The sequence below is a fragment of the Electrophorus electricus genome, chromosome 9 (genome assembly GCF_041902795.1).
Source record: "Electrophorus electricus isolate QZ-2024a chromosome 9, ASM4190279v1, whole genome shotgun sequence".
Taxonomy (NCBI): domain Eukaryota; kingdom Metazoa; phylum Chordata; class Actinopteri; order Gymnotiformes; family Gymnotidae; genus Electrophorus; species Electrophorus electricus.
In genome coordinates, this window is record NC_137505.1 from 14,875,418 (window position 1) to 14,890,191 (window position 14,774).

Here is a 14,774-nt window from a genome sequence, read left to right on the forward strand (position 1 = left end):
TCATGAGGAATGTCAATCATTTATTTATTATTTATCATTAACCAAGTTAATTTGTTTACAAAAGATCATGTTTGACTCAGAAGACACATGACAGTGCTTGAAAACATGCTTTATGGGTAAAAGCTTTAGCCTATTGAAACATCTGTGAAAAGGTAGTGCTACTTACCACAACTTGACCCCAAAATGCCCCCTTAAAATCCTTCAGACAAAACACAGAGAAAAATAGATTTTGGAGTGGTAACATTTCATTCTGGATGTGAAAAGATCCATCCCATAGACTTTATTCTATTAACAGTACTCAATGTATGAAAATACAGCCTTATTTTACCGGACACAACGGGTCCATACAAAAGGCATCATCAGATGTTTCTTCATCATCCTCCAATAGAGGGTTATAGAGGGCCTGGGGGTTAAGAAGCAAAAATTCTCAGTACAAAGTTAGATAAAACTTGGTTGTAAGGTAGTATTAAACAAGTATTCTCTTTTTAAAACATTTGCCCAACCTACCCTTTTTGCCATTATCCCAAAAGTTGACGAGCAAATATTCCTCGCTAAATCGATTCCCTGTCTGAATACCGTCTGCATTGCTGGTGCCACTGTAAGGGTCGTTTCCTTTTGGTCACAGAGATTCAGTACAGACTTATTTGGATATTAGGCTGTGCAGTTCCAATTTAGAATATTTGCAGCTCTCCTGTAATAGTAATATTATGACATCACTAAAATTCTTTTGAGCAGTTTAATGACAGATTCCCTAAAATCTATATGACAAGAACACCATGCCACTTTTTAATGCTTGATGAAGTATGTTTTGGATGTTACAGCTGTTTTTCTGACAGACCTTCTCTGTTTGAAATGCATCAAAATGATCCCTAAGAGACTAAACATTCCACTGTACCTTGTTCTGTAAAATTCAGTAGTAATCCACCACCTATGGTTAGGTTTAATTCACCCTATTGTCTCCCAACCTTTGAACTGCTGAAGTGTGTCAAGTGAAATAACATATAGATGCTTGCGCTCACCTTTAAAATAGATGTAGTGATGTCATAGCCATTGTGACATCATAGACAATGTGATGTTACTACAGGGTTGCGCTGACATTTTGGTCATTGGGAAAATAAGTCAAAAGTTTAAAAAATATGTGAAATCCCTATTTTTAGCGGCAGCTGAGTACGTAGCTGAAAGATGGGTACAGTTATATAGACATTTATTACAGTTTTCCAATACAACACGAAGTCCCTCCATGCAGGCACTACATGGGTTTTTGATAAAGATCAAGACATTAACTGTAATACAGAGAGAGGTCGGTAGAGTAGGCAAAACTGTCATCAAGTAAAATTACTGTTACTTTAAAATAATAACTACTGAAGTAGAAGTAAAAGTAGTCATTTAAATTATTACTTAAGTAAAAGTAAGAAAGTATCTGTTACAAGAATACTCAAGTAGCAAGTTACTTCACTGGAACTCATTTAATAGCATCGGGCAACAATATATAAAAAAAAAATCTCACCACCTAATAATCTTGTAATTTTTTAGGGCCCATCAGTCGCAGTAACAGCACCTCTCCTCCCCTCGCGCCCCTGTCCCATTCTCCATAAATGTGTCCAGTCCTGCTAGTCCCATCAAACACTCTTCCAGCATCTCTACCAGCTTAATTTTAAAGAACAAAGTGTTTGAAATCGTTGCCCATTCACTTTATGCAACAGAATGCAGAATAAAATGCTACCCATTGAATTTGTGAAATGCAAAGTGGTGAAATATTGTAAGTTATACAGTTTGGTTAAAAACAATAAGTCTTGCTCTGAAACGGTTTATAAACCGATTACAATGCATGGAAACGGTGTTTCATAGTGGTTAGAGGTGTAAAAACAGAGCTGCATTTACTTTCAATGGTCACATTACAACTTGTTCTCCCCTGTATGAACTTTTTTCACTTGAAATACATGTTACAAAGTGTTTTCTTATGTTTTACATTTTGGTCAAAATCGGTTAGCCCTGCACTGAAACAACGTATAAGTCAGTTAGAATGCTTTGAAATGCTTTTTCATAGTAGGCAGACATAAAAGAGCAGAGTTTCAAATACCTGCAATATGCACATTGCAAACATGTTAAAACAGATTGTTTGCAGTTGGATAAAATATTTTCACTTGAAATATGTGTTTTCTTAACATATTGTAAGTTATACAGTTTGGTTAAAATCAATAAGTCTTGCTCTGAAACGGTGTATATGCCAATTACAATGCATGGAAACGCTGTTTCGTAGTGGTTAGAGTTGTAAAAACAGAGTTGCAATTACTTTCAATGGTCACATTACAAACAACTTGTATGAACTCTTTCACTTGAAATACGTGTTACAAAGTGTTTTCTTATGTTTTACATTTTGGTCAAAAACGGTTTGCCTTGCACTGAAACGGTGTATAAGTCAGTTAGAATGCTTTGAAATGCTTTTTCCTTGCTTGAAATCAACAAAATGTATTGCCTTGAAACAGTGGATAAGGCGATTGCATAATTATAAACTGCTTCTTTTGTAGAGAAGTCCAAGAACAGATTTCCGATTACATGCAAATGTGATCATTGCCAACTTGTTGCAACAGCTTGTTTTCATTTCAAACAATGTTTTCACTTGAAATCTATCTTAGAAATCATTAATTATCAGTTATTATATATTTTTTGAAAACATTATGTCTTGCACTGAAACAGTCTTAAGGGGCCTGGAAAGATTGGAAATCCTGTTTTGTTATTCACAGAAGTGAAAGAATAGAGCTTCAATTACTTCTAATGTACAGAGTGCAAACGTGGTCCAACAGCTTGTATTCACGAACACACATTCATCTCACTTGAAATACGTCTTAGAAAATGTTTCCCTCCAATACATTACATTTTATTTTTAAACTCTATGGCTTGCCCTGAAACAGAGGTTAGTTGATTATAACATAGGGTTTTGAATATTACAAAATTAGAAATGAGTAATGGAATGAATAAACAGACATCGTTGACAGCAAAGATCTTGTGTATGACAGCAAAGATCTAGTTTTTAGTTTTTAAGAATATTCGATGTTATCAAGTAATTTATTTGAGTATGCTCGTTTGGGCCCGCCAGCGGGCCCGCTAGGGGGTGTTGGTGCAGTACCTGGTTAAAGACAAGAAACTGGTGCAATTGTATCAGGAGTGACCAAGGCCAACACAGTACCCAAAACCACACTAGAAACAAAATGACGACTAAGCTAACAATAAGAAACTTACAATGACTACACTGAATACACTGTTGGAAACAAAGATAAACCCACACCCAAACAAAATGGCAGCCACTCCCCACCACCAGTGTGTAACTATATACAGGACAATACACACAAGAAACATATATTATCCAGCAATCAAACAAGGGGCAAATACAAAGTCATACACTAAATCTAGCAAACACAAGCTCAAACTATAGCAACAAGTCCAAACCAACAACAGCAAACTCTTCTCCAATGAGCCCTAAGCCGAGCCCTTTGTCTCTTCCTCTTCCTTTTATTTTGCGCTCTGCTCACTGGAAAACCTGCTGTGGCTGAGGATGGGGGGCACCCGTGAGGAAGAGGCAAATCCAGGAACACAGAATGCAGATGGACATAACACCCTCCCCTTTAGCAGGGACTTCTCCCCAGAACTTCTACGTTAGGAAATAAATCAATATCATCAACCATCAAATAAATCTAAGCCCGGGACAGGGCATCTGCTACCACATTCTCATTTCCCTATTTGTGTAGGATATTCAAGTTGAACCCCTGTACAATGAGGGACCAGCGCATAAGATGCTGGTTGGTGTTTGCCATAAGGCTAAGAAAGACCAAGGGATTATGATCAGTATATAGCGTAACTGGCTGAGAACTACTATGGATAGCTAAACTATTATCAAGCAGATATGTTGTTTCCTGTTCCAACAAAGTACTGTGAGGGAAAATTCTTAATGCTTGCTTAAAAGAAGAGTAAGAAATATGTGACCTTTGCCCTCATCTTGACCAGTCTGCAAGAAAGGCGAATAGAGAAGAGATGGAGTATGACAGTTATCGCTTAGCTGTTGCTGGGCAGGGGTGCAGCAACAGGGGGTAACAAACTGTTCTTAGCAGGAAAGAATGTTCAATGATGGTTGAGATGTCTGGCACCTGGAGTAATGAGATTAGCACATGAGAGAACGGCAGGGAATGGTGGGGGTATTTGAACTCATGTGAAAATAAGTGAGAGGCTTCTCTCCCTCGGTGCATAAGGACAGAAGCAATAAAGCTCGCTCATACGCACATCTGGCTCGAGTCTGATTGATTTTTCCTCCACAATTTGGTGTTGTCAGCAGGATTGCACAGCTCCGTACCCCGCAACTGAGAGGGAGACATCCATGAGGAAAAGATGAATATCCTCATCTCCTAAACCCCGTATTTGAAGGGAGAAAGGAGTTCCAGAGGCGGGAGCCGGACTGCTGCAATCGACCGTAGAGTGAACCGACGGTAAGGTGGATCCGGTGGCTGTTGTAGGGAGGTCTGGGATCTTGAGGCTCTGGGACCCAGCGCAGTGTGATGACACTGGGGCAAAAAGTGTATACTCCAAAAGGTGGACTGTAAGGAAACAGTGGCACCGGAGTCCCCTCCCATCAACAGACGCAAGTGGTAAAGACTCAACTCCGACGAGCCGCGGATCAGGGCCACTCGGGAAAGTTTGTTTTTAGTATGGAGGATGAGAGCATCAGCGTTGTGTGGAAGACTGAAGCCAACTGACCTAGAGTTAGTACCGATATACACTTTTTGGGATCGGGCCCCATTCTTATATACTGCAATTGGACACATATATGCACAAAGGGTTTGCGAGCTCATTTTAGATCCCAATACGCGCTAGGTTAAGTGATCGTCCAGACAGTGTTTACTGCCCTTTACTGACCCGCTTACCATGGTCAATATACAGGTTTTGGTACTCACTAGGGGTGCTCTTGTGCTTTCTTGCCCCTCACCCTAGACCCTACTTCCACATACAGATTGAACACCCTGAAAGCAGTCTGAGCACAGAGAAAGCTATAATCCCAAATCAAGCATATTGAATGGTGTCATATATACGTGGAGTGGGATGGTCCGTTCATTGGTCCACTACATCCCATCCCACCTGTAAGGGGAGGTTCATCCAGCTGTCCTGTCCACGTCTGTCTGTCTGTCTAATGGATCCCACTCTGAGTATATATGAATGGGCACCAAATGGACACCTGTCAATAAAGGTCAGGAAAGGGCAAGGAAGGCCCAATTGGCCCCAAAGCGCATCCATTCGCTCAGTGATGCCCCCTGAGGCCAAAAATGGAAGTGCCTGACCCCTAGATGTTAAGGAACAGTACGTAGCTTTCCCTCACTTGTAGGGTGACATGATTTAACTGGAGGTGTAATGGAGGCTCCAGAGACAACATATTAAAGTGCCAGACCCCTAGAGTTTATGGAACAGGAAGTAGTTTTCCCTAAGCTGTGGCAACCCGGCCTTCCAATGTTATTCGGGGCACCCAGATGAGCCACCGGTTGACGCTACAAAATCTTGGCCCCTCCCTAAACACTGTTTGTAAACATCCCATTCCAAGTATATTTCTATTCATATCTCATATACTTGTTTTGCACACCCTATAAAACAGTTGATTTTTGTTGTTTCTGATGATCTACAGGGACGCTGCTCCAATATGTCATCCATGAGGCCTCATACATCCCACCCATGAAGTCTTGTGACCCTATGTGGTCCTATTCCTGAAATGATAACCCTAACCCTTGATGTGTATGTTTTAGGGCTTTAAACACCAGTAGTGTAACATAGGAGCCCCAAACTCACTAGCTAGATACTAGACCTAAGTGAGTTGAAGTATCCCAAGTTTGAAATCTCTAGGTTAAAAGGTTTACGTACGCCAACTCGTAACAAAAGCTCTCATAGTCAATGCATATGAATAGGATAGGCCTAACTAACATTTCAGGGCCCTAAACACAAGCCATACAACGTAGGTGTCCAAAACCTGCTGGCTAGATACTAGACCTAATTGACATAAATTATCTAGTTAATTTAATGTCTAGGTTAAAAGGTGGGCATAGGCCGACTCCCAACATGTGCACTTCCACTTTCTGACAGACCCACTTCCAGTATATTTGAATTATGTCAAAGATATTGCAAGTGGGATCCCAGTCGAAGTATATTTTAGTTGTGTCAAATATACTGCATGCGGGATGGTGTCAAATTCAAGTATATTTCAACAATGTCAAATACACTGCAAGTGGGATGGTGTCCAAGGTTTCCAAAGTTATTATTGTAAAAGATGATTTTATATATGTAATTGAGTGTGTCAAATATACTGCCAATGGGATGAAAATCCCAATTCAGATGTCACTGAGTGAGTGTCAAATATACTGCCAATGGGATGAAAATCCCAATTCAGATGTCACTGAGTGAGTGTCAAATATATTGCAAATGGGATGAAAATCCCAATTCAAATATCTGTCGTTGAGTGTGTCAAATGTACTGCAAATAAAATCCCAATTCAAATATATGTCGTTGAGTGTGTCAAATGTACTGCAAATGGGATGAAAATACCAATACAAGCATGTCATTTAGTGTGTCAAATATACTACAAATGGGATGAAAATCCAAATTCAAATATGCCATTTAGTGTGTCAATATACTGCAAATGGGATGAAAATCGCCATTCAGGTATATTTCAGTGGTTTGTCAAATATATTGCAAATGGGATGAAACTCCCAATGCAAATATGTATCATTTATTGTGTCAAATATACTGGAAATGGGATGAAAATCCCAATTCAAGTATAGTCTGCCATCTGCCACACTGTGGTGAAATGTCGAACTGCAACAAAATGACCAATTTTTGATGATTTACAGTGTCCCCCACAGATGGGCTAGAAGTCCCGTGCCACCTCAGAGCGAGTTGGGGTGACCCACAAAGCGCCTCCGATGTGCCCCCCGGTTCGGGAAAAATCTGGGGGGGGCTGCGCGCAGTGTCCGCCAGATGAAGCGTATTATACTTGAATTGGGATGCTGGGGTACTATCTAGAGGGAGCACGGCATCCCTTTTTGGTCATTACATACCACAAGAATCTTGAATACCTCCAGACCGCTAAGAGGCTCAATTCTAGACAAGCCCGGTGGTTGCTCTTCTTCATGAGATTTGCATTCCGTGTGACCTAAAGACCAGGTGCGAAAAACATTAGGGCAGACGCCCCCTCGTGACAACACCATGCAGAAGCCCAATCCAGCAATCTAGAGCTGGTTCTGTCATGCACCTGTTTCCTGGCCATGTTAAGATGGGCCCTAGACCGGAAAATAACAGCAGAAAATCTACAACCGCACTGCCCACCTGACCATCTCTTTGTGCTGCTCAGTCACCAGCGAGCCCTGATCACTTGAGCACACACCTCCGTGGGGACAGTCCACCCAGGAGCAATCCAAACCACACAACTTCTCAGTGCTCACTATTGGTGGCCTGCCATGATCAGAGAGGTTGTCAGGTTTGTGGCCTCTTGTGCAGTATGTGCCCACAGCAAAACTCCTCGCACACTGCCTGCAGGTAAGCTACTTCCGCTACCCACTACTCCCCGACCCTGGTCTCACCTTGCTATAGACTTCGTCACTGGCCTACCTGTTTCAGAGGGCAACACTGTGATCTTAGTGATTGTGGACTGGTTTTCTAAAATGGTAAAATTCCTGTCACTGAAAGGTCTAGCCACTGCCTGGGAGACGGCGGAGCTGCTCTTCCACCAAGTATTCTCAGTGTTTGGACTGCCTGAGGACATCGTATCAGTCAAGGGCCCCCAATTTACATCTAAGATGTGAATTGTTAGGGAAACTGAACATCACGGTCAGCCTGACATCTGGCTACCACCCTCAAGCCAACGGTCAGGTAGAGAGGGCGAACCAGGAACTGGGTAAATTTCTGAGGGCATAATGTCAAAACTAGTCAAAGACCTGGAGTACCTACCTCCCATGGGCAGAGTACGCCCAGAACTCACTGCATCATGAAGCAACTGGGTTAACACCTTTTGAATGTGTCCTAGGTTTCCAACCCCCACTCTATCCGTGGAATCCGCCCACATCAGATCAGCCAGTGGTGGAGGCGTGGTGGAGGCACAGTGAGCGGGTGTGGGAGGCGGCACATCAGAAGTTGCGCAAAGCCATCGCCACCTTTAAGAGAAAGGCACACAATGTATTCACAATACGTCTTAGAAAGGCATTAAGCAAAGGCATTTGCTTATCCAGGCATTACGTTTTGGCTGAAAACCCAATGTATTGCACTGAAACCATGGTTAAGGTGATTAGAATGCTTGGAAATGCGGTTTTGTAGTCTACAGAAGTGAATGAAGAGAGTTGTAATGATTTTCAATGTGCTCTTTGCAAATGGATTAAAAATATTTTTTTCACATGCACAATTTTTTTTTCACTTGAAATGCATCTTAAGTGTTTTCCTCAAGTACATTAGATTTTGGTTGAAAACACAATGTTTTGCCCTGAAACAGGCTTAAGTCCAAGAACAGATTTCCAATTGCATGCAAATGTGATCATTGGCAGCTTGTTACAACAGCTTGTTTTCATTTTCACACAATGTTTTAACTTGAAATATATATCAGAAAGTTTATACTTATCCAGGCATTACATTTTGGATTAAAACACAATTTATTGCACTGAAACAGTGTTTAAGGCGATAAGAATGCTTGGAAATTCTGCTGTTAATCACAGACGTTAAAGAACAAACTTACAATTACTCAATGAACAGTGTACAAACATGTTAAAATGGCTTATTTTCCCTTGTACGCAATGTTTTCACTTGAAATATGTCTTAGAAAGTGTTTGCTTATCCAGGCATTACATTTTGGTTGAAAAGACAATCTATTGCACTTAAACAGTGGTTAAGGTGATTAGAATGCTTGAAAACTCTGCTTCGTGTACAGAAGTGTAAGAAGAGAGTTGCAATTACATGCAAATGTGATCATTGCCAACTTGTTACCACAGCTTGTTTTCATTTTCACACAATGATTTCGCTTGAAATATATCTTAACATTTTTTTTGCTTATCCAGGCATTACATTTTGGTTGAAAACACTGAAACAGCAGTTAAGGTGATTAGAATGCTTGGAAATACAGCTTTGTAGACTACAGAAGTGAACGAACAGAGTTGCAATAACACGCGTCACATTCACAGACCTGAACATTCCCCGTTTCCATGGCAACATAGTCACTTCCAGGTTTTCCAGTTTTCATCTCCATGGTTCCGTGTCTCCTCCCCTTTGTGTCCAGCTGTTCCTAATTTGTCCCTGATTGTAGTCCTCTGTAAACCCAGTTCCTACGTCTCCTGGTTGTCGGTCATTATCACTTTATCTCTCATTGTTTCTGGTAAGATCTCGTTTGTCCATGCTCCACATTCACCCATTTGTCCTAGTCCTCGCTCCTCTGCCTGTGTTTAGTTAGATCTCGTTTGTCCTCACTCATATTTGTTTAGTTATCTCCTTTTTATCTCGCTTCTCCTTCCTCGCCCCGTGTTCTCATGTTTTCTCCCCGCACTCTCTGTTTAGTTACCCTCTTGTCTGTTGCTTTCCTTGTTTCATTCTGCTACTTGTGTTTTCATCCTGGATATTGTTTGTTTATCATACATAGCCTGGTTCTGTGTAAATCCCCTCTTGTCCATAATTGTAATGTATGAGTATTTATGAAAATACAGCTATCATTGTTGTCCTCCGTTAGTCTTTCTTTAGTGTTTATTTTGTATGTGTGTAAGTTATTAAACATATTTAGTTGTTCTATTCCATCCGTCCCTGATATTATGGCTTCTCTAGTTAGTTCCGTTTTGCATAACACCCAAGGCACCAGCACTTCGCAAGTGTGTTCACTCACCACCCGTCCCATGTTACAACATGCAAATGTGATCATTGCCGAGTTGTTACAACAGCTTGTTTTCTTTTTCAAACATATTTTCACTTGAAATGTCTTAGAAAGTTATTACTTATCAGGCATTAGATTTTGATTGTAAACACTATGGCATGCCTTGAAACAGAGGTTAGGCGATTAGAATGATAGGAAACCCTGCTTCATTGTCTACAGAAGTGAAAATACATCCAAATTACATCCAAATGTTCTCTTTTCAAACAGGTTACAATAGCTTATTTTCTCTTGCATTTTTATTTTATTTTTTTACTTGAAATACATCTTAGATGTTTTTTCTCAAATACATTACATTTTGGTTGAAATCACCAAATTGTTATTCCCTGAAACAGTGGATAAGGCGATTGCATGACTGTAAACTGTGCTTCATTGCCTACAGAAGAACAAGAACAGAGTTGCAAAAACATGGAAATGTGATCTTTGCCAATTTGTTTACAACAGCTTGTTTTCATTTTCAAACAATGTTTTCACTTGAAATATATCTTAGGAAGTATTTGTTTATCCAGGCATTACATTTTGGAGAAACACACAATTGATTGCACTGAAACAGTGTTTAAGGCGATAAGAATGCTTGGAAATGCTGTTGTGTTTTTGACAGTTGATAAAGAACAAACTTGCAATTACATTCAATGAACAGAGTGCAAACATGTTACATCATCTTGTTTTCCCTTGCAAATAATGTTTTCAATTGAAATGCTTTAGAAAGTTTGCTTATCCAGTCATTACATTTTAGTTGAAAACACTGAAATAGATGAAAACAAGCTGTTGTAACACCTTTGTAAAGAGCACATTCAAAGTATTTGCAACTCTGTTCGTTCACTTCTGTAGTCTACAAAGCTGTATTTCCAAGCATTCTAATCACCTTAACTGCTGTTTGTGTTTTCAACCAAAATGTAATGCCTGGATAAGCAAACACTTTATAAGACTGTAAAGAACTCCCAGACACATGTAAGTGAGGATCCAATTGCAAGAGTTTATTGGCACTGACAGGAAGGTGTGAGAGGTGGATATGAGTAACAGTCGTCAATGCGGGGGGGGGGGGGGGGTCCAGACGAGGAGAGTCGAGAGTACCGTTCGCACTGCGTGTCAGTAGGCACGAATCTGAGTAATCCAAGGGGCTAGGAACGAGGCGTAGTCTGAGGAGGAAACAGAGCTCAAAAGCCAGGGGAATCAAAAGGAACAAAGAACGCTCTGTATGCATAGAGGGATACAATGCTTCGCGAGTTGGAGGTGGGAAACTGGAAGGGTATACATGTGACTTGAATGAGAGACAGTTGTTGCTTATCAGTACTCAGGTGAGGGGGACCTAAGTCTGGGCAGGGAAAGGCTAGTGGGCTGAAACGATGCTGTCAGAGAATCCCCCCTGACGGCCGGCTCCAGACGACCGACCCTGAGCCCCCCTTGGTTGATCCTGGCCCCGAGAAGAAGAAGGCCCACCATGCTTGTCGGGATGTAAGTCTCTTGGCTGTCTTTAGGTACTCCAGGTTCTTGTGATCTGTGAGAATCACGAAGGAGTGTTGGGATCCTTCTATCCAGTGTCTCCACTGCTCTATAGCCAACTTCATGGCCAGCAGTTCTCGGTTACCCACATCATAGTTTCTTTCTCCGGGTAGAAGCTTTTAGGAAAAAAAGGCTCAGGGATACAACTTGGCTGGCGATCCTTATCTCTGCGACAGCACTGCTCCTACTCCTACCTCAGAAGCATCAACCTCCACGAGGAAGGGTAGTGATGGATCTGGTTGGTGCAGTACCAGAGCAGATGTAAATGCCTGCTTCAGTCTCTGGAAAGCCTCGTCCACTGCTGAAATCCATCGTAGCTTCCCTTTGGTCTGCCCCTTGAGGAGGTTAGTCAAGGGGGAAGCTATGGTCCCGAAGTTCCTTATGAACCACCTATAAAAGTTAGCAAATCCTAGAAATCTTTGCAAGTCCTTGACGGTCACTGGTGTGGGCCTGTCGGTTACCGTTGTAACCTTTTCTGGGTCCATGGAGATCTTACATGGAGAGATAGCACTGCCTAAGAAGGTCAGGGACGTCTGATGGAACTCGCATTTCTCTGCCTTCACAAAGAGGTGGTGTTTCCGGAACTGGGACAAAATGGCCACGACATGTTGAAGATGCTCTGATAAGGACTGTGAGTAAATCAAAATGTCATCAATGTACACAATCATGTCATGGAAAATCTCGTCCATGAAGGCCTGAAAGATAGAGGGACTGTTGGTCAAACTATAGCACATAACTGGAGTGGGAGGTTTAGCTACGGTGACAGCGTGAGCTCCAAGACAGCAGTTCCAACTGAGACCAGGATATACGGGAGTCATATTCCGCTAACCAGGGGTAACCTAGGATATTATTCTCTAGAGAGGGGCATGGGGGAAAAAAACTGAATGGTCTCAAAATGGAACAGCCCTACTTGGAGTACCACCGGCACTGTATGTAGTATGATTAAACCCCTACCGATCGGTTGATCGTTTAGAGAATGTATATGGAGAGGTGGGTTCACAGGTCTGGTGGGTATTCGCACTCTAGCAACTATTTTGGAACCTACAAAGTTTCCGGCAGCACCAGAGCGCACGAGGGCTGTAAACACCTCAGACTGGCCCTCCCACGACACTAATGAAGGCAAGTTAAGATGGCTGTGTTTACAGAAGAATATAGAAATTCTTACTGGGGTTGTACTCCTGTCCGCCCTCCTCCTTCGTCGCTTGGGACATCGTATGCAGAAGTGGGATACCATACTTCGTGAGTTGGAGGTGGGAAACTGGGATGTTATATGGGTGACTGGAATGAGAGACAAGTGTTGCTTATCAGTACTCAAGTGAGGGGGACCTAAGTCTAGGCAGGGAAAGGCTAGGGGGCTGAAACGATGCTGTCACAAAGAAATATTTCAATTGAAAACATTATTTGGAAGGGAAAACAAGTTGTTGTAAAACGTTTGCACTCTGTTCATTGAATATAATTGCAAGTTTGTTCTTTATCATCTTTGAAAAACACAACAGCGCTTCCAAGCATTCTTACAGCCTTAAACACCGTTTCAGTGCAATCAATTGTGTTTTAACCTAAATGTAATGCGTTGATAAGGAACACTTTCTAACACATATTTCAAGTGAAAACATTATGTGAAAATGAAAACAAGCTGTTGTAACAAGCTGGCAATGATCACATTTGTATGTAACTGCAGCTCTGTTCTTGCACTGCTGTACAGAAAGAAGCAGAGTTTTAAAGCATTCTAATTGCCTTAACCAGTTTCAGGGCAAAACATGTTTTCAACCAAAATGTAATAACTGATAAGTAATGACTTTCTAAGATACATTTCAAGTGAAAACATTGTGTGAAAATGAAAACAAGCTGTTGTAACAAGCTGCCAATGATCACATTTGCATGCAATTGGAAATCTGTTCTTGGACTTAAGCCTGTTTCAGGGCAAAACATTGTGTTTTCAACCAAAATTTAATGTACTTGAGGAAAACACTTAAGATGCATTTCAAGTGAAAAAAAATTGTGCATGTCAAATCTTTTTATTCCATTTGCAAAGAGCACATTGAAAGTCATTGCAACTCTCTTCATTCACTTCTGTAGACTACAAAACCGCATTTCCAAGCATTCTAATCATCTTAACCATGCGTTTCAGTGCAATACATTGGGTTTTCAGCCAAAATCTGTTCTATCACTTCTGTAGACAACGAAGCAGGTTTTACAATCATGCAATCGCCTTATCCACTGTTTCATGGAACTACAAGTTGGTGGTATCAACCAAAATGTAACGTATTTAAGGAAAACATCTAAGACCTTTCAAGAGAAAAAAATTTGTGCAAGTGTAAAAAAACTGTTGTAACCCGTTTTCAGAGAACATTTGCATGTAACTGTGTTCTTTCACTTTCGTGAATTAGTTTCTAATCATTCTAATTGCCTTAAAGACTGTACAAGACAGTGTTTTCAACCAAAATGTCATGCCTGATGAGTAATAACTTTCTAAGCCATTTTTCAAGTGAATACAGTAAGTGAAAAACTATATATATATATATATAAAATAAAACACCTTTAAGTGAAAACAAGCTGTTGTAACACATACCTGTTGTAATGAGACTGTGGTCCCGTGTGTTTGCATTTATGGCATGAGCAGCAATGGCCTAGAGGAATCGCTATTGTCCCCCACCACACAGCATCCGGCTTGGATACGATGCCTCTCACTCTTCCGTGGGATCTTGGGATCGTATTAAGCCTTCTGCTGTCAAGCGTACTGAGAGCCATATTGTTTCTTGCATCAAAAACCACCTGTGTAATTATACCATATTTAGCACAGCTCTTTTCGTCTTGCAATGAAGGGTCTAGAGGTCTTCATGTCTATAGCACCAACTATCCAGCAAGGAACAATATCTTTAATAAACAAAACAATTTACTGTGGAATGAGGTGCAGGCCATCGTTTAGGCAACTTGCACAACTCCTGGTTAATCTATATGGCTCATAGAACATGAAGATATTCCCACTATATATTTACACAGCATAATGGCATTGTTCCTGTGGCCAAGTAGCAGTTATCAAAACCATCTCTCAAGAAGGATTACTCTGTTTTCTACTGGAGGCAAAGTAAATAATCCCCAAGTCCCCAATCATTGATCTTGTACCTTCTAGGGCTGCTTTTAGCACTAAAAGGTTTTCAAAACTATTCTTAGAATGTCCAAAAAACCCCACTAAAGCAAGCCCTCCACACAGAACAGGTCCTAGGACTTTTAGTGTGAAGCCAAATATCACTTGGACAACAGCATCTAATCTAAATATCTAATGCACCAAGCCAGTTTTTTAATGTTTTCTGCCCTCTTGGCAAGGGTACAGGATAAACATTAGCCC

The 14,774-nt window shown here is 41.0% G+C and overlaps 1 protein-coding gene across 1 annotated transcript; it reads right to left on the reverse strand.

Moving 5' to 3' along the window:
• Nucleotides 1–10,994: 10,994 nt before the first annotated feature.
• Nucleotides 10,995–14,758, reverse strand: LOC145659233 (uncharacterized). Its single transcript, XM_081720465.1, has 3 exons — nucleotides 13,998–14,758; nucleotides 12,594–12,706; nucleotides 10,995–12,057 (listed from the first exon to the last, which is right to left on the reverse strand). The coding sequence occupies exons 2-3, from the start codon at nucleotides 12,660–12,662 to the stop codon at nucleotides 11,590–11,592; spliced, it is 537 nt and encodes a 178-aa protein (XP_081576591.1). The 5' UTR covers nucleotides 12,663–12,706; nucleotides 13,998–14,758; the 3' UTR covers nucleotides 10,995–11,589.
• Nucleotides 14,759–14,774: the final 16 nt, after the last annotated feature.

Coding starts and splice junctions, on each gene's coding strand:
- LOC145659233 (XM_081720465.1), bottom strand. CDS start 12,662: ATGGTATCCCACTTCTGCATACGATGTCCCAAGCGACGAAGGAGGAGG. Junction 12,058..12,593: donor CGGACAGGAGTACAACCCCA/GTAAGAATTTCT, acceptor ATTTACTCACAG/TCCTTATCAGAGCATCTTCA.